At 44.2% G+C, this 27,781-nt stretch overlaps 1 protein-coding gene across 3 annotated transcripts in view; it reads right to left on the minus strand.

Annotated features, from left to right (window-relative positions):
• Positions 1-531: 531 nt before the first annotated feature.
• Positions 532-27,781, minus strand: part of LOC106587046 (rho guanine nucleotide exchange factor 28) — a 95,974-nt gene continuing 68,724 nt past the window's right edge. For 2 of the 3 annotated variants that reach the window (XM_045708843.1, XM_014174918.2), the window contains 23 exons: positions 26,696-26,791; positions 25,265-25,388; positions 22,611-22,767; positions 22,289-22,344; positions 17,380-17,431; positions 16,801-16,921; positions 16,548-16,672; positions 16,101-16,241; positions 15,650-15,900; positions 15,186-15,311; positions 14,824-14,941; positions 14,408-14,668; positions 14,064-14,140; positions 10,262-10,440; positions 9,920-10,008; positions 9,243-9,434; positions 8,979-9,107; positions 8,620-8,753; positions 8,152-8,199; positions 7,699-7,974; positions 5,566-5,817; positions 4,205-4,559; positions 532-3,297 (listed from right to left, as the gene is read on the minus strand). In XM_045708843.1, the coding sequence (XP_045564799.1) occupies positions 3,101-3,297; positions 4,205-4,559; positions 5,566-5,817; positions 7,699-7,974; positions 8,152-8,199; positions 8,620-8,753; positions 8,979-9,107; positions 9,243-9,434; positions 9,920-10,008; positions 10,262-10,440; positions 14,064-14,140; positions 14,408-14,668; positions 14,824-14,941; positions 15,186-15,311; positions 15,650-15,900; positions 16,101-16,241; positions 16,548-16,672; positions 16,801-16,921; positions 17,380-17,431; positions 22,289-22,344; positions 22,611-22,767; positions 25,265-25,388; positions 26,696-26,791 (3,556 nt within the window). In that variant the 3' untranslated portion in view covers positions 532-3,100. The remainder of the gene's footprint in view (positions 3,298-4,204; positions 4,560-5,565; positions 5,818-7,698; positions 7,975-8,151; positions 8,200-8,619; positions 8,754-8,978; positions 9,108-9,242; positions 9,435-9,919; positions 10,009-10,261; positions 10,441-14,063; positions 14,141-14,407; positions 14,669-14,823; positions 14,942-15,185; positions 15,312-15,649; positions 15,901-16,100; positions 16,242-16,547; positions 16,673-16,800; positions 16,922-17,379; positions 17,432-22,288; positions 22,345-22,610; positions 22,768-25,264; positions 25,389-26,695; positions 26,792-27,781) is intronic. The other variant, XM_045708844.1, reaches the window with a different exon arrangement.

Genomic DNA, 27,781 nt, shown 5'->3' on the forward strand with positions numbered 1-27,781 from the left:
CCACCCCCTTGCTAAAACACCCAGATCCCACGCTACCTTTTGTGGTTGAGGTAGATGCATCTGAGATGGGCGTGGGGGCAGTTTTGTCAGACAGGGTAACCCATCAAAATGGTATCCTTGTGCTTTTTTTCACCAAGAAACTTTCCTACGCAGAGAGGAATTACGATGTCAGTGATGGGGAGCTCCTGGCGGTGAAGTTGGCATTAGAGGAGTGGAGACACTGGCTGGAGGGCTCCAAGGAAACATTTGTCATCCTCACCGACCATCGGAACCTAGAGTATATACGGATAGCGAGGAGACTGAATCCACAACAAGCCAGGTGGGTACTTTTCTTCATCAGGTTCGACTTCACGCTGACCTATTGCCCAGGTTCTAAGAACATCAAGGCCGATGCCCTGTCCCGTATCGACGATTTGGTAGAGGTTCCTGTCCAGAGGGCACCCATAATCCCATCCGAGTCGTAGGCCCAGTGGTTTGGGATGTAGACATCCCCCAGGCTCTAGAGGGGGAGCCTCCACCAAGAAATTGTCCTCCCGAGCGCATCTACATTCCCACAGGGATAAGGGATCAGCTGCTGACCTGGGCACACACAGCTATCGTCGCTGGACATCCAGGTATTTCTCGCACCATCCCTCCATCGCTGAGAAGTATTGGTGGCCCACCTTGATGCAGGATGTCACTCGGTATGTCAACTCCTGTTCCATATGTGCTCAAACCAAGTCCCCCGGAATACTCCAGCAGGTAAGCTCCAGCTGTTTCACGTGCCTCAGTGACCTTAGTCACATCTATCCATTGACTTTGTAACCAATCGTCCCCCTTCTGATGGTTTCACCACCATTCTAGTGGTAGTGGATATATTTTCCAAGTCCTATTGATTAAGCCCTCTTCCTGGTCTCCCCACTGCTCTCCAGGTCGCTGAGGCACTCTTCCAGCAGGTCTTCTGACATTATGGCCTTCCTGAGGACATCGTCTCTGACAGTGGCACCCAATTCACATCACGAGAATGGAGGGCCTTCTTAGCCTCACTTCCGGGGATCGGCCTCAGTCCAACGGGCAGGTGGAGAGGATGAATCAGGAGCTGGGGAGGTTCCTAAGGAGCCACTGTTAGGACCAGGGTGAGTGGGCACGATTCCTTCCCTGGGCCGAATACGCCCAGAACACCCTATGTCACTCCTCCACTGGGTTGACCCCCTTCCAGTGTGTTTTGGGTTTCCAGCCGGCCCTGGCCCCGTGGGCCAGACCGCGGCTCCTGTGGTAGATGAGTAGTTCCGGTACGTGGAGCAATGCGCACGTGAGACCCCGGCGCACTGTCCACCGTCAGAAGGAACAGGCAGACCGCCAATGCAGTGAGACCCTTGTGTACCATCCTGGAGAAAGTATCTGGCTCTCTACCAGGAACCTCCCACTACAAGGTGGGAGGCAAGAAACTGAGCCCCCCGTTTGTGGAGCCGTTCAAGGTTCTCCGGAGGGCCAACAAGGTGATGTACAGGTTACAACTACCCAGTCACTATCGTATCTCCCCCTCTTCATGTCTCCCTTCTCAGGCCTGTGGTCCCCTAGCTGATACTGTCCCCCAGTATCTGGTGGACTGGGAGGGGTATGGCCCAGAGGAGCGGTGGACATTCTGGACCCCAACATCATCTGTGATTTCCACTTTTGCCGCTCGGACCCCCCCGATTCCTCGGGGTCCTCCCTCTGGTCGGCGTCATCCTGCGGCTTGAGCCGCACGTCAGGGGGGGGGTACTGTCACATCTGCTCCTCCCCTCTGGTGCATGACGTCGTTGGAATACTAACCACTGGTCCTGGGACTCATCATTTACGCACACCTGGCACTCATCATTACGCGCACCTGTTAATCCTTTATGATTCACACCTGGACTTCATTCATAATTTCCTCCCCTTTAAGTCACTCTTCAATGTTCACTCACCAGTTGGTATTATTCTTGTGTACCGGAGTGTAGCCATATGGAAATGTTTTGCTGTTTTATTAAACGTTTCAACTGCACCTGCTTCCCGACTCACAGCTCCATTATTACAGGTATACTCAGTGTATAAAGATCTATTAAGGGTCAACATCTAAATATTGCTCCCAGCGTTGATCAAAGCTCAGAATGCTTATATCATTGATCTGACTGAGTTCCAATCACGCCTGCCACTTTGTGAATGAGTGGAATCATGAACAGTGGTTTTCCATTATGTACGCCTGGATTTGCCTTTTTAGCAGCACATTCTCCACTCTCTCAAGCGGTTAACTCTGCCCGTTCGCGGCACATGCCGAGAGCGACGTGAAATTATACTACCCCAGCTTGCAATCGGCTGAATAGGAAACTAGTCTAGAGACAATGTTGACAGTGTTGCGAGATGCCGGACTAAAGGCAATTTAACTGTCTCGCACTCCAGCCGTGTCTACAGACATCCCCCAAACAAAAAACGATTCTCAGAGAATGAGTGCACAACTGGTAAATAGTCGCTTATAGATATGTCAGTCAGGTGGCCATCTGCTGGTGGAGATTTATTGCAGTAAGTTGAAGGGCTCTGGCTAGTTTTCCTCAGCCAGCTGGAAGGATGAAGTAAGAAGCTAATGTTAAATGGAGCCTACCTCAGCAGGAGAAAAAAAAATACTAAGTTATAACTTTGCTTTATAAAGTAAGCTACTGATACAGACAGCGATGGTAGGCTGCAAGGCGGAAGCAGATAAGAGAGGGAGCAAGCAGAGGGGGAGGTTAGTACAGTGGTTCCTAAAGTTGGGGTCAAGGCCCAAAGTGGGGTCCCCTGAGAAAATCTGTACTAATCTTATCAAACAAGCTATGAACTTAAATGTTTCAGTATAAACATTCAAATGGCATATCTTCCCTAAAGGCCTACATTAAAATGCAAACAATACAGTACAATACAGCTAAAAATGTAATTATTTTTTGTTTAGTCGCTTCCGGTCCTCACTAAAACTCAAACCCTAGTTACAGCCCTGCATTCCCATTTTTTTGTAAAAATAATTTACACGCACACACACACAAAGGCAGACCGGGGGTACATTGATAGATGTACATAAGGCAGTTGGCACTTCTCTCCCATCACTCTTGCCCATCAGTCTTGTCATTCCTCAGAGGTACACAATGTTCTCCTCTCCCCCATCCTCCCTGTTCTTTCCATTCAAAGAGAAGTAGGCCTGTGGGGTGAGGAGAGGAGTGAGGGATGCCGAGGCGGGGAAGTTCTCCTCGTACAGACCCAGGCCTGTGACCCCTGACCCCAATGATCCCAACAACCCCAGGGTCAGCCTGTCCCGAGGAGGGCTGAAATCTAACAGAAGAAAACAAGGAACATTATCGGCCGATCCCAAATCAACCCCTTGCACCTCCATCAACCTCTTCCCCCTCCCCATATGCATTTGGGTGGATCAGAAAGGACAAAATATTTGTAAGAAATATGTCATTACACCTGGCATATCACAGAACAAGGTGGGGTAACTGTTACCACATTGCTTAAACTAGGGGTTCTCAAACCTTTTCTGTCCGGGGACTCCTTTTTGTGATAGAAAATGAATCAGGGACATAATCAGAACACAACTCGAGTGAGATAAAAATAGCAAACAAGGAGTTCTACTATGACTTTGGCAGTGCACGGCCCGATGAACTAAGTCTCGGGCCCCGGAAGGAACATTTTAGGCCCATCTCTTGACATCTGAGAGAAAAAAATTCAAGCACATTTCTTGCAATTCTACCCATTTTTTCATGGGACAGAGATATTTTTTGTTGTTGCAGCTTTAAAGCTAATATCCTGCAATTCTACACATTTCGCCATGAGGCAGAGAGAAAACTTTTAAAGCTTAAATTACAGTGCATTTATGTATTTTTTTTTTTTTTTTACTGGGGGGATACATAATTGGTGGAGTACTGTGGATACACCAATATCCCTGTGAGCCTCCCAGGCCCTTGTTGCCCAGGTTTAAGAATATCAAATATAGATTAATAATATTACATTGTATAACATTCTTTAAATATATTCCACGTGTCCCTTGACCAGAATTAATTTAATATGTTGTTCTTAGTAATGTTCATAAAATAAATGATAACAATAAATCGAAATATCTGTACGCAGTACCCGCAGACCCACTTTGAGAACCCCTGGCTTAAAATCCTTAAAATCCCTGGCTTAGAGTCCACACAGATCTGCTGCATCATACTCACTATGACAGCATCATACTCACTGTTGTTGTTGGGCCCCTCATGACCTGTAGTGAACCTGCTCCTAAAGGGGTTGTTTGGGGAGCTTCCTGACTGGAGGTGGCTGTGCTGGTGGTGAGCATAGTGTTGGTGTGTCAGTGATTCTGTGGATGGTTTACTGTGGGCCTGGCTGAGCAGAGTGTTGAGGCTGTTATAGAGGCTGGGCCTGAGGCTCAGGTTGGGGCTATGGATGGGGCTGTGATTGGGGCTATCCTGGCTCTTTCTCAGGCCAGAGTGGAGGCTCTGGTGCTGGTTGTGGTGGAGACGATTCTGTTGGAGGGAATGGAGAAGAGCATCCTCGTTGCCGTCCAGGCTGCCTGACCGACTGTGGTTGGACACCTGAGGGGAGAGGAGGGGGAGAGGGTGGGGAGAAGAAGGTAGTTGTAAATCTCAGCAGGGCACACTCACAAACACAGACACACACAATCCTACCAACCTTACACATTCGTTCATATTTCCCATTTTTCTCTCTGTCACACTTATTCACTCACTCCTTCTCTGTCTCAACCCCCACCCCCCCTTTCCCTCCTTGTACCTTCCCCACCCACCTAATCTTGTTCACCAGACACTTCCACCCAATGCTCGGAAGGTCTGGTGAATCAACGTGTCAATCCTGACCTTTGTTAACCCAAAGAAAGAATGTCCCAGTCCAATAGAAAAAGTCCTGATCCATAGCCATTGATTATACCAGAAGCTACAAATTAGTAATGAATCTTCAAGCTCTTCCTTTGTGGGTGTATATATCCAAACAGCATGCAGAACATCAAGGTGTCAAAAGCATGGTTTCAAAAACTAGCTAGGGAGACCCTCCCTCCTCTGATTGGTTATCGGATGGTCATGTTGTCAAAAAGCTCAGAGTCGCCGACTGCTAAGTCACTGAATGTATCCTTGTGTTTCCTGCCCCCATTGAAAATGACGGGTGACTGGTAGTTTGGTCGCTAGAGGTCTGTCCTGGTATTATCGGGCCATAATCAACCACCTCCCTCCAAACCTTCCCCTGAACATCACGTCTGATGCAATAAGGAGATTTCAGCTGTTTGAGTCCATTTTGTCATTTTTATTAGGATCATTTGTTTTCCCCCACAAAATTGACACACATTGACCACACAGATTTGGATGTATAGCCAGCAAGGCATCTTCATTAAGTTAGCTAACTACTGTTTAGCATCTCAAATTTAAGGGAATGCTTTTACTGTGACAAACACATGTTTTCTGATTCAGAGACACGACTTGCAGGTTCAGATATGATTATTATTTAAAAATGTACTCCCACATAGGCCAGATTTGAGTCATTGTTCTTCCAGGCTTCTCTGCACCAATTTGCCTTGGGAAGGTTACCACCCACCTGGTCCAGGTCCAGCGATATCATAATAGGCAGGGAGCTCTGGCGGTTGTGTCTCCAGCTCTGGAGCAGCCTGTGCTCGGCTTCAACCCTGTCCCTGTCCCTCTCCATGCTCCTCTGACCCTCCCTCAGCCTCTCTAGGTTCTGCTGGTACTCCAACAGTTGCTGCTCCAGCTCTTCCTGCTTGTGGCGCAGGCTCTCAGCCTCCAGGTGGCACTGTCGCTCACGCTGCGCCAACAGATTCACCTGCTCCCTCTATATGCAGAAGAATAGTATTGGCATCAGAGAGATGGGATGATAGCAAGTTAATAAAGGCTTAAAATGAACATAATGTGCTATGACACTCTTTCTCACCCTATGTCATTCTTACAGTACCAGTCAAAAGTTTGGACACACCCACTCATTCAAGGGCTTTTCTTTATTTTTACTATGTTCAACATTGTAGAATAGTAGTGAAGACATCAAAATTTTGAAATAACACATATGGAACGATGTAGCAACCAAAAAAGTGTTAAACAAATCTAAATATATTTGTGGCTCAGTTGGTAGAGCATGGTGTTTGCAACACCAGGGTTGTGGGTTCGATTCCCACGGGGGACCAGTACGGAGAAAAATTGTATGAAATGTATGCATTCACTACTGTAAGTCGCTCTGGATAAGAGCGTCTGCTAAATGACTAAAATGTAAATATTTGAGATTCTTCAAAGTAGCAACCCTTTGCCTTGATGACAGCTTTGCACACTCTTGGCATTCTCTCAACCAGCTTCCCCTGGAATGCTTTTCCAACAGTTTTGAAGGAGTTCCCACATATGCTGAGCAATTGTTGGCTGCTTTTCCTTCACTCTGCGGTCCGACTCATCCCAAACCATCTCCATGCTTCACAGTGGGAACCACAAATGCAGAGATCATCCGTTCACCTACTCAGCTGTCCTCCGGTTACATCATTGTGCTACTGTACAGAGTGCTGTTGAGGTTACTGTAGACCTTTTTGCAAAATAGTGTGTTTTAATCAATTGTTTGGTGACGTGAATATATTCAGTATAGTTTTATCTAAGAAGGACAACTTTTTAAATGTTTTACAATTGACATTTTTTATGAAATTCACTGAGGAGGATGGTCCTCCCCTTCCTCCTCTGAGGAGCCTCCACTGGTTCCACCCTGTTATTGCTTTCCACCCTGTTAAAATAATATTTTGACAATACCATCAAATGTTATGCATTTTTTGGCAACTTGTAGAGATAGAAGAGGTCAACTAAACATGTAAAAATGTTGATCAAGTTCTATTGTTATTCACTCTTATTTGAAAAAGAATAGGCTGCAAATAAATCGCTGGTTCTGATAATAACATATGTCTCACTCAATAAGCACCCCCACACCATCACACCACCTCCTCCATGCTTCACAGTGGGAACCACACATGCGGAGATCATCCGTTCACCTTCTCTGCATCTCACAAAGACACGGCGGTTGGAACCAAAATTCTCAAATTTTGACTCATTCCGACCAAAGGACATATTTCCACCAGTCTAATGTCCATTGCTCGTGTTTCTTGGCCCAAGCAAGTCTCTTCTTCTTATTGGTGTCCTTTAGTAGTGGTTTATTTGCAGCAATTCGACCATGAAGGGCTGATTCAACCAGTCTCCTCTTGACAGTTCATGTTGAGATGTGTCTGTTACTTGAACTCTGAAGCATTTATTTGGGCTGCATTTCTGAGGCTGGTCACTCTAATGCACTTATCCTCAGCAGCAGAGGTAACTCTGGGTCTTCCTTTCCTGTGGCGGTCCTCATGGGAGCCAGTTTCATCATAGTGCTTGATGGTTTTTGTGACTGCACTTGAAGAAACTTTCAAATTTCTTCACATTTTCCGCATTGACTGACCTGTCTTAAAGTAATGATGGACTGTCATTTATTTTTGCTTATTTCAGCAGTTCTTACCATAATATGGAAAACCCTGGAATGAGAAGGTGTGTTTAAACTTTTGACTGGTACTGTATATCAGCGTTATGAGGGGCTTACGTAGTGTTCTCTTTGGCCAGACCCTAAATCTCTTATCAGATTGTGCTTTGACAGTACTATGTCACCCTATGTAATTCTAAAGTCAGTGTTATGACAAGATTATGCATTGTGAGTGCTTACCTGTTGTCTCTCCCTGGCCAGACACTCTCTCTCCCAACGCTGCTGGTCCTGTCTCAGCCTCCCCTGTAGCTTCTGAATCCCCTCCACCTCCTCTCTCCTCCTTTCCACACTCCTCCTTTCTACCTCCTCCTTTTTCTTCTCAGCATTCCGCTGTTTCTCCTGCCCCTGGGCCCCATTGCCATGGAGACAGGAGGGGGTGTCTGGGAGCGGGTGCTCTAGCTCCAATAGGAGGAGCTTTTGAACTTCATAGCAGCTGTCCTGGATGGTCACAGCTGCCTGCACACACCAATACATGGAATTTACAAATATACGCTTTGGTGTAGGCGGATCTGAATTGATCAAAATAGGTTTAAGTAAGTTGGTGATGGCTATAAGTAGCCTTCCAGGCTCAGGGATGGTACCGCCAGGTGGTTGTTTGGGCACTAGGGTTAAAGAGAGTGTGACGTTTCTTACCTGCAGACTGTAGAGCAGCTGGGTCAGGCTCTGGACACTCTCTGCCACCTGCAGGAAAAAATATGCCATTACAAGAGGACAGAGACAAAACTATGAAATCTGTTGGCATTCCTTTGCCACATGAGCACACACACACACACACACACACACACACACACACACACACACACACACACACGTTATGTTCTATCCTTGTGGTGACCTAAAATTAACTTCCATTCAAAATCATATTTTCCTTAACCTCTAACCCTAAACCTAACCCCTGACATTAACCCGTAACACTAACCTAAACCCTAAACCTAAATCTAACCCTTACCCTAATTGTAATCCTAATCCTAATTGTAACCCTAACCCTAAGCTAAAAATAGCCTTTGTCCTCATGGGGAGAATTCTTCTTGTTTTACTATCCTTGTTGGGACATTTGGGGATTTTAGGTCCCCACAAGGGCCCACACCTATCCACACACACCTTCATTGGTGTTCCATTGGTGTCTCTTCTCCTCAGCTCGGTTCTAGAGTGCCACAAGATGGTGTCTGGCCCTGCCCACTCGCCATCCGACACCAGAGAGGCCGAGCTCACACTGAGCGTGCTCAGATAGTCCACTACAGGTAGAGGACACCAAAAACAGTCCATTTAAAGAAACAGTTCATGATCGAACACTTTTGACATTCTTTCTATTTTGGGGTAAACTATTCCTTTAATGTGTGGTTGTGTCTCTCATACTCACTCTCTGTAGGCGATTCCTGGGTAATTCCATAGTCGTTGGGGGTCGTGGTTAGGGTTAGAGTTAGGGGGTTATTATGGTTAGGGTTAGTGTATTGACTCACACTCAGTGGGTGAATCCTGGATCCTGCAATGGCTGTTGTAGCTGCAGTACTCTGGGACTCTGACAAGGGGGCTGTGGCTGGGCTCAGTGGGGGCCTCACTGGCCTGCAGGGTAGACATCAGCTTCTCCGCTACATACAAAGAGAGAGCGAGAGAGAACAAGAGAGTGAGCGAGGAAAGAGAAAAGAGATATCCCTCAATATACTCTCTAATATAAAAGGAGAGGATGCAGCTGTGCGTAGTGCGCCTGTGTGTGTGGTTCTCACCCTCTTTGAGTGCAGCTGTGAGTAGTGCAGTGGTCTGCGGTGGCATCTGAGCTTCAGGGTCTGGTTGGACCAGTAGGTGGTGCTGTGGCAGGGGCTCTGGCGTATGAAGGGTTAACTCTGTCAGCTCGGCATACAGCTGTAGCTTCTCCTCCAGACCACTGCAGATACGCTGGTCCTGTCTTGCCAGGGTGTCTGAAAACGATATAGATCATGGATCACACTCAGTTTAAAGGGAAGTCCTGTAAATTGCAACATTTAGGGACAGTTTAAATAAGATCATTTTCCGGGAAAGAACACTACTGGCATCCTGTCTGACTGACGGTTCTACCTGGCTCCCTGTTTAGTTGAATAGTTCATTTTTTCGTTCTCCTTTTTTGTTTTGTCTACTTTCCAGCCTGTTCTCTGTGAAGTACCGGAGTTCTGCAAAAAAAATTGTTGGTAAACAGCTAAATGTTTCCTCAACCTGAAATGAGTCTATTAGCCAGGAGAAAATGTAATCTATGGTAATAAAGTCAGCTGAAGTCTGTAATGGCTATTTAAAAGAAAACCCAACAATGGACTACAGTTTCTCCTGGCCCACAGACACAAAAAAAAAGTTTAGAAAAACGCTACTAAGTGTCTGAAATGGGAATGGTTAAGTCCATGATGAATGTGTAGGAATGACTGATGTGTCTTACCTTGGAGTTTGTAGATCTTCTGAACTCTCAGCTCAGTGTTCCGTCTGACCTCAGTCTCAACACTTCTCTCTTCCTCCTCCTCAGGACAACTAACACAGAGCACAGGGGTTTAGGGACAAAATCACACACACACACACACACACACACACCCACACACACACTTCTGTTTGGCTCAGTCGGTAGAGCATGGCACTTGAAACGCCAATAGTCGTGGGTTTGATTCCCGCTGGGGCCACCATTACGTAAAATGTGTGACTGTATGTCGCTTTGGATAAAAGTGTCTGCTAAATGGCTTATTATTATTATATTATCAACACACAAACACTCACACACACTCCTCACCTCTCTACGGCCCGTCGTATGTGTCTCATCCAGGCGTTCCTCTCTTCTTTCGAGGAGGTGTGAACCTCGTACATTTCAGGCCCCACTGAGGAGGCAGAGATTAGGAACATCCCTCTCTCCTCATTGGCTACCTCTCTCACAATTAGCTTCTGCAGGGGGATGACTGGGGGCTTCTGGTCCTGGAGAGGGACAGTTTAAATAAGATCATTTTCTGGGAAAGAACACTACTGGCATCCTGTCTGACTGACGGTTCTCCCTGGCTCCCTGTTTAGTTGAATAGTTCTTCGTCTTTTCGTTCTCCTTTTTTGTTTTGTCTACTTTTCAGCCTGTTCTCTGTGAAGTACCGGAGTTCTGCATTTTTTGTTGTTGTTGGTAAAAAGCTAAATGATGGGGCTGGAGAAATGTATACACTCTTAAATTCATAGATGGAACTATGGATGCAAGGACTGACCATTCATGAAATTAAAATGATACTAATCCCAATCCCGGTACCAATCCCAGTTTACCCCTTTAAATTGCTCTTATGCCATGTACAGTTCATTTGGAAAGTATTCAGACCCCTTTTCCACTGTGTTACTACTCTATTTATTGGACATGATTTGGAATGGCACATTCGTAGAGCTCCGAGACAGGATTGTGTCGAGGCATAGATCTGGGGAAGGGTACCAAGACATTTATGCAGCATTAAAGGTCCCCAAACACAGTGGCCTCCATCATTCTTAAATGGAAGAAGTTTGGAACAACTAAGACTCTTCATAGAGCTTGCTGCCTGGCCAACCTGAGCAATCGGGGGAGAAGGGCCTTTGTCAGGGAGGTGACCAAGAACCCGATGGTCACTCTGACAGAGCTCCAGAGTTCCTCCATGGAGATGGGAGAACCTTTCAGAAGGACAACCATCTCTGCAGCACTCCACCAATCAGGCCTTTATGGTAGCATGGCCAGACACAAGACACTCCTCAGTAAAAGGCACAACAGCCCACTTCGAGTTTGCCAAAAGGCACCTAAAGGACTCTTAGACCATGAGAAACAAGATTCTCTGGTCTGATGAAACCAAGATTGAACTCTTTGGCCTGAATGCCAAACATCACGTCTAGAGGAAACCTGGCACCATCCCTCCGGTGAAGCATGGTGGTGGCAGCATCATGTTGTGGGGATGTTTTTTCAGCGGCAGATCAAGACACGAGAAGCACCTCATTGGTAGGGCTATTATTCTATCAAGACATGAGGAGCACCTCATTGGTAGGGCTACTATTCTATCAAGACACGAGGAGCACCTCATTGGTAGGGCTACTATTCTATCAAGACACGAGGAGCACCTCATTGGTAGGGCTACTATTCTATCAAGACACGAGGAGCACCTCATTGGTAGGGCTAATATTCTATCAAGACACGAGGAGCACCTCATTGGTAGGGCTACTATTCTATCAAGACACGAGGAGCACCTCATTGGTAGGGCTAATATTCCATCAAGACACGAGGAGCACATGAAATGCTCCTTTGCACCCCAGTATCTCAACTTGCACCTTCATCTTCTGCACATTCTACCATTCCAGTGTTTAATTGCTATATTGTAATTACTTTGCCACCATGGCCTATTTATTGCCTTACTTCTCTTATCCTACCTCATTTGCACATGCTGTATATAGATTTTATGTTTGTTTATTTCATGTGTAACTCTGTGTTGTTGTATGTGTCGAACTGCTTTGCTTTATCTTGGCCAGGTCGCAATTGTAAATGAGAACTTGTTCTCAACTGGCCGACCTGGTTAAATAAAGGTGAAATAAAATCAAATAAAAAGGACAGCTGGAGCACCTGATTGGCTAAGCATGAATAGTCATTGAAAATGGTGAGAAAGATATCCTAATACAGTGCCATTTTCAGAGAGATGAAAATGATGGTCAATATAGCTATTATGTCATCAATTGTAGTCACATTAAGATTGTAAGGCAAAATGCAGTGGTTACGCAACATTGCGATGTTGACGCATGTTCATTTCCATACATTTCAAACCTATAGCATTAACTATTCAAATCGACACAAACATGAATTGACGTCTGACATTTGTTGAAAGTAACGAGTATTACAAACCAGAAACATGGAGATAAGACAGATATTGTAAACTTCTCGCCAGCTGTTACGTCCGTCCCAGGGCTGTGTTACGTCCGTCCCAGGGCTGTGTTACGTCCGTCCCAGGGCTGTGTTACTTCCGTCCCAGGGCTGTGTTACTTCCGTCTCAGGGCTGTGTTACTTCCGTCCCAGGGCTGTGTTACTTCCGTCCCAGGGCTGTGTTACTTCCGTCCCAGGGCTGTGTTACTTCCGTCCCAAGGCTGTGTTACTTCCGTCCCAAGGCTGTGTTACTTCCGTTCCAAGGCTGTGTTACTCTAGCTCCGCCAGCAGATACAAAAGTAACGTTGCGGAAGTTCTGTTCTCTGTCAATTCCACGACATGATCACTAGCAAACCAATGCAAGTCTTATCTGCAATTAGGAATGTCTCATGCCAAATCAAAAATTACAGTAAGTGATCATCGAACTGTATTGTTAACCTTTCGGTTACTGGACCAATGCTCTAACCACTAGGCTACCTGCCACCCCAATTACAGTAAGTTATTAGAGAACTGGTCTGCTGGTCTAGTAAACAAAATGAACGGAGCAAAGTACAGAGACATGAACCCGATCGAACATCTTTGGAGAGACCTGTAGAGTAGTACACAGCGTTGTTCCAGATCTTCAGTTTCTTGGAAATTTCTCGCATGGAATAGCCTTCATTTCTCAGAACAAGAATAGACTGACGAGTTTCAGAAGAAAGTTATTTGTTTCTGGCCATTTTGAGCCTGTAATCGAACACACAAATGCTGATGCTCCAGATACTCAACTAGTCTAAAGAAGAAGGCCAGTTGTATTGCTTGTTTAATCAGAACAACAATTTTCAGCTGTGCTAACATATTTGCAAAAGGGTTTTCTAATGATCAATTAGCCTTTTAAAATGATAAAGTTGGATTAGCTAACACAACGTGCCATTGGAACACAGGAGTGATGGTTGCTGATAATGGGCCTCTGTACGGCTATGTAGATATTCCATAAAAAAATAAAATCTGCCGTTTCCAGCTACAATAGTCATTTACAACATTATCAATGTCTACACTTTATTTCTGATCAATTTGATGTCATTTTAATGGACACATGTTTTAGTTTTTCTTTCAAAAACAAGGACATTTCTAAGTGACCCCAAACTTTTGAACGGTAATGTATGTGTCGAGACGGTGTGTTAAATCCCTGACGAAGCCAATGTATCCCATTGAATCCATTTCAGCCATTACAGGGATGTGTTTGAGAGGTCATTACAAACATTGATGGGAAAAATCGACAGGCACAAGCAAAAGTATGAAAGAGTCGCAGGAGTAAAAATGGAAGCGATCAATCCAGTGAGATTTAAGTTACAAGTGGATTTTGCACCCCTCAAACACAGGAAATATATGGCTAAAAAAGACAGACCCTCAGGTGGGCGGGGCATGCGCAATGCTAGTTAGAGGTAGTTTCGCGAGCCAAACATGCTAGCATGCTAGCTGTCGCCATATACTTCCAGTCATTGTGCTAACAGTAATGAGTTCATCTGACTCCGGGGAAGTAGACAAAGGGCTTGATTGCCAAAATCCCGAAGCATCCCTTTTACAAATGCTTTTTCTTACTTTTTGGGGGATTTTTTTTCTTCCTTTTAGGTATGTAATGTAATTGCAGATAAGACACGAAGTAATGAAATAATGATTGGAGTGTAATGTAACGAGATTGACCAAACCGGCATACCACGGCAGCAAATATGAGTCTCTGGTCCTTCTCCTGCAGGAACACCAGGACATCAGTCAGCAGCAGAGCCAGGGTGTCTGCAGAGAGAGTGGGTGAGGGAGAGTGTTAGAATAGACACTGTTGTGGCCTAGGTTGGTGCAGCAGAATAAGCCACTGCCTCTGGAATGCATTCCGCTGCAGCATGGGTTCGAATTCGGCCCACTGCTATTTCAGAAACTCTCTCCTCTATATTTCCACTTTATCTATCCTATCATATAAAAGGAGTGGGACTGCCACATTCCTTTAAAAAAAGAACAGAAAAAATAAATACCGTTATACACACACACACACTGACCTCACCCTACCTTTCAGTCTTCCCGTAGCAGTTTTCCAGTAGACAAGTCCTTTGTGCTGTAGCGCCCTCTGTTGGTGTTTTCCTAGCAGGTCGTCCTTGCGGAACACCTCGCCGCTCTTCAGCTTGGCCAGGCTCTTGTTCTCCACGCGACTCAACACCTCCTGCAGCTCCTGGGCTTTCTCGTACTCACTCACACTCATGTCCACTGCAGTGATGATGTCACGCACATGAGTGAGTGCCCGCGACAGCTCAGTGTGCTCCTCACTGCCCTCTGGAGGTAGAAGGAACAAAACGCTTCAATTCAGCGGCTATATACGATCTATACTGGCATACTTGACAAAGTTTCATTGTATAGTTGTATACATAGTGCAAATAAGCACATACTTTCTCTCTCCCTCTCTCCCTCTCTCCCTCTTTGTAACTGACCGGGTGTATAGTGCAGTATCCTTTCCAGTAGTACAGGGTACTTGGTGATGCGCTGAGTCACTAACAGGATGAACTCTGGCACCTCCCTTCTTCTGACCAGAGAGTTGTTACTCTGTTGCTGAAGAAGAGACAACAACTGGTGTGTGTTGAGTGAAAGATATCGTCATTTTAAAGAGGAGCAGTTGCCAAACAACTTTTCCGGTTAAAAACAGCCTCAGTGGCATCGGTAGTCATAAGAAAAGTGTAATAACACACACAAAACCAAGATAAAATCATCGTGTTCAGTCCCTCCTTAAGGACATTATTGACCAAACATAAAAACCAAGTTGGACTAAAAAAGAAATCTTCCATCAGAAACATACTTTGACAAACACCTGGAACTTCTTGTTCTGCTGCTGCAGCTCTTTGAAGACTTTGACAGCCTCCGTGTGGTGACTACAAAACTCTCCGTACACTTGCTTCATCTTCACAGCATTGTCTTCTGAGAACTAACAACAGACATAGGGAATATGAATAGGCCTTGAGTTGTCCAGAAGTGTGTAAATGTGGTGTTTGTATGAGTGTTCACAGTGAATGCGCATGTGTGATTAATAAGCATACAGTGGGGAGAACAAGTGCAAATTAATTACTTAAAAATCATACAATGAGATTTTCTGGATTTTTGTAGATACCGTCTCTCACAGTTGAAGTGTACCTATGACAAAAATTACAGACCTCTACATGCTTTGTAAGTAGGAAAACCTGCAAAATCGGCAGTGTATGAAATACTTGTTCTCCCCACTGTACATGCATGTGCTTGCATCTGTTGTTGTGTGTGCGTGTCAACCTGTTGCAACAGTATATCCCCTATACTGTGGATGCAGTAGTTGTGTGGGTGTCCGGGCTGGGCTGAAGCGTATCGCCGCTCCTGTAGAGATCCGAAGAGATTCCTGTGGAAGAGCAGGAGAGGATCCAGACAGGGAAAGATGCGAGCCACACACTCCCAGTCCAGTTGGAGCTCATCCAGCATCCCTCGACGAAACACCTCAGACATCACCGTCAGTGTCTGGATGTGGTGCAACTCTGTCTGCATCAGCTCTACACGGGGAGAGAGAGAGACAGAGGATTATGTATAAATGCTTGTGCACGCACACACGCACACACATGCGCACACACACACACCAACACACTGTAGATATGAGACACTGAAATGTGTTGCCATTCCTTTGTCATGGGTACATGACCATTGTACGTACACACACTCTCACACATGCACACACACACACACACTAACATACCGTAGATGACATCCTGACGTTTTACGGTGTGTTTGTCGTGTTTTCTGCAGAACTCAGTTGTGACGGCCAGACTCCAGGACTCCACCTCAAACCCCAACAGGTCAGCCGATAGGTCACTGAGCAGGGGGGTGTCGACCGACTCTGATGGAGAGGGGGCAAAGGTCAAATTATTAGGAAAGGCACTGCAATAGACTAGCGTCCTGTCCAGGGGTGTATTTGTGCTTTCAGCTGCCTCACACTACAGAAACAGGAGATGGAACAGAAACAGCTCCTACCCTATGGGCCATTCTGGCTTGGACAAGGCTCCATCTGAGAAACTTAACACCCACATCTGCTGTTGAATCTTGTCTGTTTTGTATGTTTACAGTATGTGTTGATGATGTACTTTAACAGGTCTGGTCCTTCTAATACCCTGGTGTTGTGCAGTTGTACAGTTCAAGCCATTACCCTGTGTGGTGAGATGGTGGTCTATGGATGGGACGGTCCCTGTGACCTGTACCGCCTCTTCATTAAGGGAGCAGCTGTTCCACACGTCACTGGCCACACTGACCCCCACAGGATCCCTCAGCCTCCTAGAGAGAGCGAGACAGGATCTATTAGTGAAGCTGGAGAGACCTGTGGAGAGTGTGTGTGTGTGTGTGTGTGTGTGTGTGTGTGTGTGTGTGTGTGTGTGTGTGTGTGTGTGTGTGTGTGTACTCACCTGTCTGTAGACTCAGAGGGACTCTTAGATAGGGGAGCAGTCATATATTTTCTGCCTCGGGGCAGCATGGTGAGGAGGGAGGAGGAAGAGGTGAGGGAGGCAGGGGAACCCTCCCTCATCACTGAGTATGAGGGGGGACAGGAGAGAGGGGGGGGAAGGAACATGGCAAAGAGGACAACATTCATCCAGCTCCATTAGACTTGTATATAACAACAACAATTCTACTAATTGTGTTTCAAATGATCAAAACTGAGAATGTCACCTGATCTGACCTTGACTTCTTAACCTGACCTCTGTGTCACAAACACCCATAACAGGGACAAAGCTTCACACTGTAGTTATAGCGCAATGGCGCATTCATTCAGTCTGTGAGAAATGCTCAATGTCCTCACACTGCAGGCACACGCACACACACCTGGCCCCCATTAAACTTTAACACATTAACAGAGAAGAGGAGGGAGGAAGGGGGGAGGGAGGGAGAAGGAATACCTAACTTACTCGGCAGGAGAGATGAAGGAGAAGAGGAGGAGGATGTTGATGAATGGAGATAGTAGAGGAGAGGAGGAATGGCAAACTTACTGTGTGGGAGAGATTTGGTCTTTAACATCGCCACATTCTTCTCCAGAGGCCTCTGAGGACAGGATAATCAAATCAAGATTTATTAGTAGCACTTACTTAGTAGTTCATTATCAGTACATCTACTAGCCTTCTCTAATTTGCACATGAGATTGACTTAACAGTATGGGGGTGGTCCCGATAAATCTGTAGTTTGTCATATGCAGTGGCGACGCGTCATTCAGGGCAGGTGGGGCATGTTATTTTGCCATTAATACGTGTCACATATCAGTTTGCAAACAATATAAAAAAAATTAAAATCATTGAGTTAATAAAGCCGGTACACAAACTAGGTCTCTTTTTTGCTTTCATGAGTAAGGCAGCTTCAAAATGCAGGTTTTTCAGCCTAGCTCAGTGCTTTCTGTGTTGGTGTGGCAGCCAGTGGAAAATATGGAGCGTAGGGGTTGGTAAAGGAAGAACCCCATGAAATGGACAAAAATGAATGGCATCTTATTGGCATTGGGCCAACCATACACACAATCGCAAATAACACTCAATTGGGTGGCAGTTGGTCAAAAACATATTGCAAGTGTGTCACGCCCTGACCATAGAGAGCCCTTGGTTCTTTATGGTATAGTAGGTCAGGGTGTGACTGGGGGTGTTCTATGTTGTTTATTTCTATGTTGGTGTGCTTGGTATGGTTCCCAATCAGAGGCAGCTGTTTAGCGTTGTCTCTGATTGGGGATCATATTTAGGCAGCCATTTCCCCACTGTGTTTTGTGGGATCTTGTTTTTGTGTATGTGCCTGTTTGCACTTCACTGTCTTCACATTTCGTTTGATCATTTATTATTTTTGTATTTTGCTGTAGTTTCACGTTATAATAAAGATGTGGAACGCTACTCACGCTGTGCCTTGGTCCAATCATTACGACGAACGTGACAAAGTGGAACATGTCAAATGCCAGGTGTTATAAACCAAAAATACAAAAGGTGGCGAGCGAGCTCCACCATAGGATTTCATTTATGAAATGGTCAGAAAGTCAGGTCTGAAACGTGAAATCTTCCAAAAAAATTTTTTATTTTACCTTGTAAAAAGTGTGTTTGGACCATTTAAAAAAAATAAATGTAAATTTTTCTGTCAATTATACACACACTACCGGTCAAAAGTTTTAAGAACACCTACTCATTCAAGGGATTTTCTTTCTTTTTACTATTTTATAGAATATTAGTGAAGGCATCAAAACCATGAAATAACACATGGAATCATGTAGTAACCCAAAAAATTGTTAAACAAATCTAAATATATTTTATATTTAAGATTCTTCAAATAACCACCCTTTGCCTTGATGACAGCGTTGCACACTCTTGGCATTCTTTCAACCAGCTTCATGAGGTAGTCACCTGGAATGCATTTCAATTAACAGGTGTGCCTTCTTAAAAGTTAATTTGTGGAATTTCTTTCCTTCTTAATGCATTTGAGACAATCAGTTGTGTTGTGACAAGGTAGGGGTGGTATACAGAAGATAGCCTTATTTGGTAAAATACCAAGTCCATATTATGGCAAGAACAGCTCAAATAAGCAAAGATTTACAACAGTCTATTATTACTTTAAGACATGAATGTCAGTCAATACGGAACATTTAAAGAACTTTTCAAGTTTCTTCAAGTGCAGTCGCAAAAACCATCAAGCACTACAATGACACTGGCTCAAGCCACAGGAATGGAAGACCCAGAGTTACCTAAGTTCATTAGAGTTACCAGCCTCAGAAATTGCAGCCCAAATAAGTGCTTCACAGAGTTCAAGTAACAGACACATCTCAACATCAACTGTTCAGAGACCATGTGAATCAGGCCTTCGTGGTTGAATTGCTGCAAAGAAACCATTACGAAAGAACACCAATAATAAGAAGAGACTTGCTTGGGCCAAGAAACACGAGCAATGGTCTGGAGTCCAAATTGGAGATTTTTGGCTCCAACTGCCGTGTCTCGGTGTGGGTGAAGGGATGACCTCCGCATGTGTGGTTCCCACCGTAAAGCATGGAGGCTTTGTTATGGTGTGGGGTGCTTTGCTGGTGACACTGTCTGTGATTTATTTAGAATTCAAAGCAGACTTAACCAGCATGGCTACCACAGCATTCTGCAGCGATACGCCATCCCATCTGGTTTGGGCTTAGTGGGACTATCATTTGTTTTTCAACAGGACAATGACCCAACACACTTCCAGGCTGTGTAAGGGCTATTTTACTAAGAAGGAGAGTGATGGAGTGCTGCATCAGATGACCTGGACTCCACAATCCCCCGACTTGAGATGGTTTGGGATGAGTCGGAACGCAGAGTGAAGGAAAAGCAGCCAACAAGTTCTGAGCATATGTGGAAACTCCTTCAAGACTGTTGGAAAAGCATTCCAGGTGAAGCTGGTTGAAAGAATGCCAAGTGTGTGGAAAGCTGTCATCAAGGCAAAGGGTGGCTATTTGAAGAATCTCAAATATAAAATATATTTTGATTTGTTTAACACTTTGTTAGTCACTACATGATTCCATATGTGTTATTTCATAGTTTTGATCTCTTCACTACTTTTCTACGACTTAGAAAATAGTAAAAATAAAGAAAAACCCTTGAATGGGTAGGTGTTCTAAAAATTTTGATCAGTAGTGTATGATTACATTTTAGAGAAATGTAATCATCGAATAATGTAAGAGCTTTCATTGTCTGCTTATATCCCCCCTTTATTTATCCCACTGTAAGAACGGCCCATGTTCTGAATTCTGTCGCTGTACAAGTTCTGAACAAATAGTTATATTGACTATATCCGTCCTAGCTCTCTCATTAATGTCTTAATCGAAATGACAGATTGCCTCTTATTGTCACGGATCCCTCCGGAACTTTCATCACGCACACCTGCCCCTATTCCCACTTTATCTTGGCCAGGTCGCAGTTGTAAATGAGAACTTGTTCTCATCTAGCTTACCTAGTTAAATAAAGGTGAAATAAAAAAAAATTGCATTTGTATATATGTGCCCTTTGGTTTCCATGGTCTTGTTGATTATTGTTCCCATGTCCATTGGTCATGTGAGTACCTATGCGTTGGTGCAGCTGTTATGCTGCGTGCTTTATATATTGTGTATTACGGGTATCGTCCCGTGTCGTTCAACGAGGTTTACACTCGCTATTTTGTGTTTTGTATACATGTTTGTTTTGAGTGTATTAAAAACCCCTATCGTGTATTCCTGTGCCTGTCTCCAAATCCTTTATATCAACGTGACAGAATAATCGACCATTGAGGGAGACAGAGGGAATGGCCGGTCCGACAACGCTGCGACTGGTCTGTCCGGCGCCTGCCGTAACTCCGGCACCTGCTACTGGGTCGTCCGACGTCGCCACAACGGGTTCGTCCGACGCCACTGCTACTGGTCCGTCCGACGTCGCCACAACTTAGGCAGCAGCAACTGGCCAGTCCGACGACGACGCAACTTCGGCAGCTGAATCGTGTCCTGATCGACCCGCACTGCGTTCCTGCAATCGTCGTCGAGGCCGGTGTCATTGAGCTACTGGTGCAGCACTTCGGGAGGGGGGGTACTGTCACGGATCCCTCCCGGAAGTTTCATCATGCACACCTGTCACCTATTCCCACTGATTAGTATTTGTATTTAAGTACCCTTTGGTTTCCATGGTCTTGTCGATTATTGTTCCCATGTCCGTTGGTCGTGTGAGTACCTATGCGTTGGTGCAGCTGTTATATAAATCTTCGGGATCGGTGTCCCTTCCACGGGACGGTTGAGCTAATGTAGGCTAATGCGATTAGCATGAGGTTGTATGTAACAAGAACATTTCCCAGGACATAGACATATCTGGTATTGCCAGAAAATTGTAATTCTTGTTAATCTAACTGCATTGTCCAATTTACAGTAGCTATTACAGTGAAAGAATACCATGCTATTGTTTGAGGAGAGTGCATTTAAGAACATGAAAAGTTATTAATAAACAAATTAGGCACATTTGGGCAGTCCTGCCACAAACTTTTGAGCAGAAATTCAATGGTTCATTGGATCAGTCTAAAACTTTGCACATACATTGATGCCATCTGGTGGCCAACATCTAAATTGCCCCTGGCTGGAATAATACATTATGGCCTTTCTCTTGCATTTCAAAGATGATGGTACAAAAAAACACAAAAGAACGGTTGTTTTTTTCTTTGTATTATCTTTTACCAGATCTATTGTGTTATATTCTTCTACATTCCTTTCACATTTCCATAAACTTCAAAGTGTTTCCTTTCAAATGGTATCAAGAATATGCATATCCTTGCTTCAGGGCCTTAGATTTGGGTATGTCATTTTAGGTGAAAATTGAAAAAAAGGGGCTAATCCTTTAAGAGGTTTAAGCAAATCAGCCATATCAGCTATATTTTTTTTAAAGGCAGTAAATTAGGCTGAATGAACTGTTTCGCTGCTAGACAAGGCTTCGCTGTTAGCCAGGTGTAGCAGTGGACAGCTCTATGTAGGCCCTCCAACTCTTAATTACAAATTGGAAACTCGGGTAAGATCTGTGTACTCCAACTTCTCCGACATGCTGAACTCTGATATCACCTACCAAGGAAATTACCGTTGATGACAGAATTTTTTCGGCAGTTAATTATAAACAACAATATTTTATTAATCAAAAACAGCCTATTTACATAAATATGTTTTAGAACACTATAATTTGTTTGTTTGCGAGCATGTTAGCCGTAATTCCGGTTTATGGTTGAAGTAACAAGTCAGGTGTTAGTCAATTGTCATTCCCTCTGAATTCAAAGCACATCAATGCAAACAACTAAACTGAGTTTAGAAGTTGTATTTCCGAACACATGGCATGAATGTAGCATTAGTTCTCAGTGATATACAGTACTCATGGGGTCAAAGGTGAAATAATATGTTCAGTAGATGACCCATACCTTCCAACAGGCTGCAGCCGAGTCATGACAGCCCTTATGGACACTCAGAGAGCAGTCTAGGGAGGAAGTGACATTTTATGACTTTCACTGAGTATGTTAATTGTCACAGTGATCAGATACTAGTGTTCAGCAGAGACAATTGTGCACAGAGTTTGACCAAACTATCCTCCATGTTAGCATTAAAGATTATATAAATACATTCTAATTAGCAATCTTATTGGATTGGAATTGCTATCAAATTGCCTTGTTATTAGACATGGCCAAAGACCTGAGCAATGGTCCCCTACAGGGAATAGAGAGCGACAAAAAGTACAGCACTCACTGGTACACTGCAGCAACTCTTTCTCAGGGACAGGTTTGTCACAGGCCACATATACAGACAGCCCAGAGGGTCCTGAGGGAGAGACTGGCACAAACTGGTGTAGTACGTTAGTTGCTCCTGTCTTCTCCTTTCCAGTCTTCTCTTTTCCCTCCTTCACCTGCAGTGCAGAAAGCCACAGAGAAGCCAAAGCCATGGGTGGGGGGTGTTTTATTTGATATACCAGTGAGGAAGAGAGAGAGCTTGAGAGAGAGAGAGATTAAGGCACAGTCAGATGTTGCTATTACCTGCTAATGTTGTGTAGACAGGGAGATATTCTATTGCACAGTAATATGTAGAGTTGAAGTCGGAAGTTTAAATACACTTAGGTTGGAGTCATTAAAACTCCTTTTTCAACGACTCCAGGAATTTCTTGTTAATAAACTCTAGTTTTGGCAAGTCAGTTAGGACATCTACTTTGTGCATGACACAAGTAATTTTTCCAACAATTGTTTACAGACAGATTATTTCACTTATAATTCACTGCATCACAATTCCAGTGGGTCAGAAGTTTACATACACTAAGTTGACTGTGCCTTTAAACAGCTTGGAATATTCCAGAAAATGACGTCATGGCTTTAGAAGCTTCTGATAGGCTAATTGATATCATTTCAGTCAATTGGAGGTGTACCTGTGGATGTATTTCAAGGCCTACATTCAAACTCAGTGCCTCTTTGCTTGACATCACGGGAAAATCAAAAGAAATCAGCCAAGACCTCCGAAAAAAATGGTAGACCTCCACAAGTCTGGTTCATCCTTGGGAGCAATTTCCAAAAACCTGAAGGTACCACGTTCATCTGTACAAACAATAGTACGCAAGTATAAACACCCTGGGACTACACAGCCATCATACCACTCAGGAAGGAGACGCGTTCTGTCTCCTAGAGATTAATTTACTTAGGTGCGAAAAGTGCAAATCAACCCCAGAACAACAGCAAAGGACCTTGTGGAGATGCTGGAGGAAACAGGTACAAAAATATCTAAATCCAAAGAAAAACAAGTCCTATATCGACATAACCTGAAAGGCCACTCAGCAAGGAAGAAGCCACTGCTCCAAAACCGCCATAAAAAAGCCAGACTACGGTTTGAAACTGCACATGGGGACAAAGATCTTACTTTTTGGAGAAATGTCCTCTGGTCTGATGAAACAAAAATAGAACTCTTTGGCCATAATGACCATCATTATGTTTGGAGGAAAAAGGGGGAGGCTTGCAAGCCCAAGAACACCATCCCAACCGTGAAGCACGGAGGTGGCAGCATCATGTTGTGGGGGGGCTTTGCTGCAGGAGGGACTGGTGCACTTCACAAAATAGATGGCATTATGAGGAGAGAAAATGAAGTTGATATATTGAAGCAACATCTCATTACATCAGTCAGGAAGTTAAAGCTTGGTCGCAAATGGGTCTTCCAAATGGACAACGACCCCAAGCATACTTCCAAAGTTGTGGCAAAATGGCTTAAGGACAACAAAGTCAAGGTATTGGAGTGGCCATCACAAAGCCCTGACCTCAGTCCCATAGAAAATTTGTGGTCAGAACTGAAAAAGTGTGTGCGAGCAAGGAGGCCTACAAAATCTGACTCAGTTACACCAGCTCTGTCAGGAGGAATGGGCCAAAACTCACCCAACTTATTGTGGGAAGCTTGTGCAAGGCTACCCGAAACGTTTGACCCAAGTTAAACAATTTAAAGGCAATGCTACCAAATACTAATTGACTCTATGTAAACTTCCGACCGACTGGGAATGTGATGAAAGAAATAAAAGCTGAAATAAATCACTCTCCTATTATTCTGACATTTCACATTCTTAAAATAAAGTGGAGATCCTAACTGACCTGAAACAGGGAATATTTACTAGGATTAAATGTCAGGAATTGTGAAAAACTGAGTTTAATTGTATTTGGCTAAAGTTTATGTAAACTTCCGACTTCAACTGTATGTATAGCTAAGTTATTGTTTGTCATTGTATTCCTCGTGTTATTAGTTTTCTATTATTTCTCTTTGTTTCTCTCTGCATTGTCGGAAGGGCCCTTAAGTAAGCATTTCACTGTTAGTCTACACCTGTTGTTCAGGGAGCATGTGACAAATAAAAGTTTATTGGATTTTTGTGTGCTTTTCAGTGCACATGGGTATATGAGTGATTGTGTATAATGCAATGTGTTTTGGATCCCTCTGCGCTGGGGGTCTGTAGATTATGTTAGAGGATGTTTTCTTTGTGTCCTGTTGCTAAGATGTATGGAAAGGGAATTTTCCCTTCCCTGAGCAAAGGCACCATTCCCAGACAATGGCTCCCAGCAGAATAGTAATCCTGAGGTGTTTAAAGGTTTGTGTGGGAGAGTCCAACAGGTCCAGTAGCACGTCTGGTTTGGATCATCTTAAACTTTTAACCCAAGAACTGGATTTTGCTGTAGTACTACAGTATATTTTCTTATAACTTGGAGAATAACGAACAGAGTGTTTGTTGTCTATCTCACTTGGGTGTACGTAGGTTGAATTTGCCCCTAGACGCTGATCTTGGGTCAGTCTTGCATTTCTGCTACTTATGGTTAAGGTTAGGATTGGGGGAGGGGAAGCTGATCCTAGATCTGTACCTTGGGGAAACTTCACCCCGGAGCGCTCACCTTGATCTTGTTACGTGGGCTGGACATCCTGCTCTTCAGGAAGCTGAAGGTTCTGCTGACTTTGTATTTCTCTGACTCAACCTTGGAGGGAATTATGTATTTATCCCACTCCTCGTCCTCAATCCTGTTTTAGGAAAGGAATTTCAGTATGACATTCCATAGTACAGTGAAGCTAGATTTTAGCCTGGGTTACAGTCTGTTTCTGGCTTGACAGTGAGCCATGGAGTTGGCAAGAGCACACACAGATCTGGGACCAGGCTAGCTAGGTTTATCTCATTAATCTAGAGCAGGAGTGGTCAACTCAAACACAGGGTGTAGAGATTGAAGAACATGATAAATTGATTGGCCTCCAGGATTGGCCACCCCTGGTCAAAAAGACCATCACTCTTAGTAACATACTTGGAAAGTTAGGAATAACCCAACAGTTTAAATGATGTATCGATGCTATTCATGGCATGACCTTGACACATAATATGTCAGCTATTCATAACACTACTAGTAGGTAGAGTAGACATTCCAGGTGATAGGTATTCTGTTAGAGGCAGGAGGACAGTTAGAGTACATGCAATGCAATACACAGTCTTTCCATGTCAAAGCAGAACCGAGCCATACTGATAACATCTGGTGTAACAGACTTCAAAGACATGGGGTGCCTCCCAAATGGCACCCTATTCCATATATAGTGCCTTACTTTTAGACAAAAGCCCGTTGGGATCTGGTCAAAATGCCCATTGGGATCTGGTCATTAAGTTGACAGAGAATGTGTTCTCAGTCTACTTACCTGGTAAAATACAGGTAAAATGAAAATAAAATTAAAGTAGGGCACTACATAGGGAATAGGGTGCCATTTGGGATTCCTTAACTATCCTGCCATTGGCTAGAATCATAGTTGACATCAGGTAGGAGCTCCACTTGTCTTCAGATGGACAAAGTAGCGATGAAGGGTTACTCCTCTCCCCTGTAACTAATGAGTTCTCAGTCAATTTACCTGGTAAAATAAGGGTAAAACAAATTCATATATAGATATAAAAAAAAAAAACTTTAGGATAGGGTTAAGACAAGTGTATCGTGGCTGGTTAAGAAGTTGCGGTATGGTTCAGTTTTGTAAAGAGGTAGGTGTCATATTGAGTTGTTATTCAATTAGTTTAAAAAAAGGATTAGATCAGGTGAACAAGACAGAGTAGGGTGAAGTTGCCACTAGACACTGATCATACGTCGGTTTTGCCTTTCCCACACTAATGGTTAAGGTTAAGATTGGCTGAGGGTAATCTGATCCTAGATCTGTAACCAGGGGAAACTTCACCCTGGAGCATAACAGGCTTAGTCTAAGAAAATGGTGGCTAGGGTTAATGGGTTATTATAGATTATGCCAGGCGGGTCTTGCGCTACTCATGCGTGGCATGGGAGCCAGATTAGTGAAATGGGACATACTCTTTGAGGAACTCTGAGAGGGTGAGGTGTTGGAGTGATGATGACGAGCTGCCTTTGTCCTCAGCAGACTGGGCCCTCTTACGGAAACCCACATCCCTATGGTGAAACACACTGGATGACTGAGTTCTGGAGGTCACTGCTTACCAGGTTTGTCTTGAACCCTTTTCAACAGATCTTGAGGCTACTGCACAGACCTCATGGCCTGGTGGTCTAAGCACATGTACGCTAGGGTTTATTATTTTCCAGATATTTTACAAATGTTCCATCTTGAGAATAATTCACCTTTCCCGGTATTTCCAGCCAAAACCGTTCCTGTCATTCTGAAGCATATTGCATTTAAATATGTCTGGATTTGATTAGAGAATTGGTCACCAACCTTTTCTGAGTCATGATCACTTTGAGTACCACTCAGATTTTTTAAACATGACTTTAAAAACATAAGCCTATGCAACATTAATCTACTAAAAACAGTTCTATAGCAATAAGGATTGTGAGGCACAGCTGAGTGAGCGTAATAATTAGCTTTTTTTTATTTTACTGGACTGATGGCCTGCATCTGATGGGAGGGAGGGAGAGTGCAGCAGTGAGGCTGCCTCTCACCTGACTCACCGTCTCTCCTCTCTCCCTTCCTCCACATCTGAGAAAAGGGGACACAGTCTTCCAGCTGATGGTGAAACTCAAGTCGCATTACATTATTTCTGCCTCATGCACCAATTCATGTTGTTACTCCTATGACCAGAGAAAGTGAAATATTCCTTGATATGAAAAAATACACAAGGTGTTAATAATAACAACGCAAGCTTATTGAAACACTTTGCTTTACTCATTCATTGCAGATGCAGGGCTGGTTGTAGCCTTAGTGAAAGTAGGAAGAACGTGCATTTTATGGCTTATAAAAGTGATGAACAAATTGTTGACCAGCGGTAGGCCTATAGGTGCACTTGATTTGCTCTCTGGGCCTGCCAGGTTGGCATTTCCACTACCAAATATGGTGATGAGTGGAAGCCCAGTGGCCGGCACTGGGAGAAGATGGAGCGAGATGGATTTTGGCTGACATTCTTCAAATTTTCTCATCGATGAAATATT

The sequence above is a fragment of the Salmo salar genome, chromosome ssa26 (assembly GCF_905237065.1).
Source record: "Salmo salar chromosome ssa26, Ssal_v3.1, whole genome shotgun sequence".
NCBI lineage: Eukaryota > Metazoa > Chordata > Actinopteri > Salmoniformes > Salmonidae > Salmo > Salmo salar.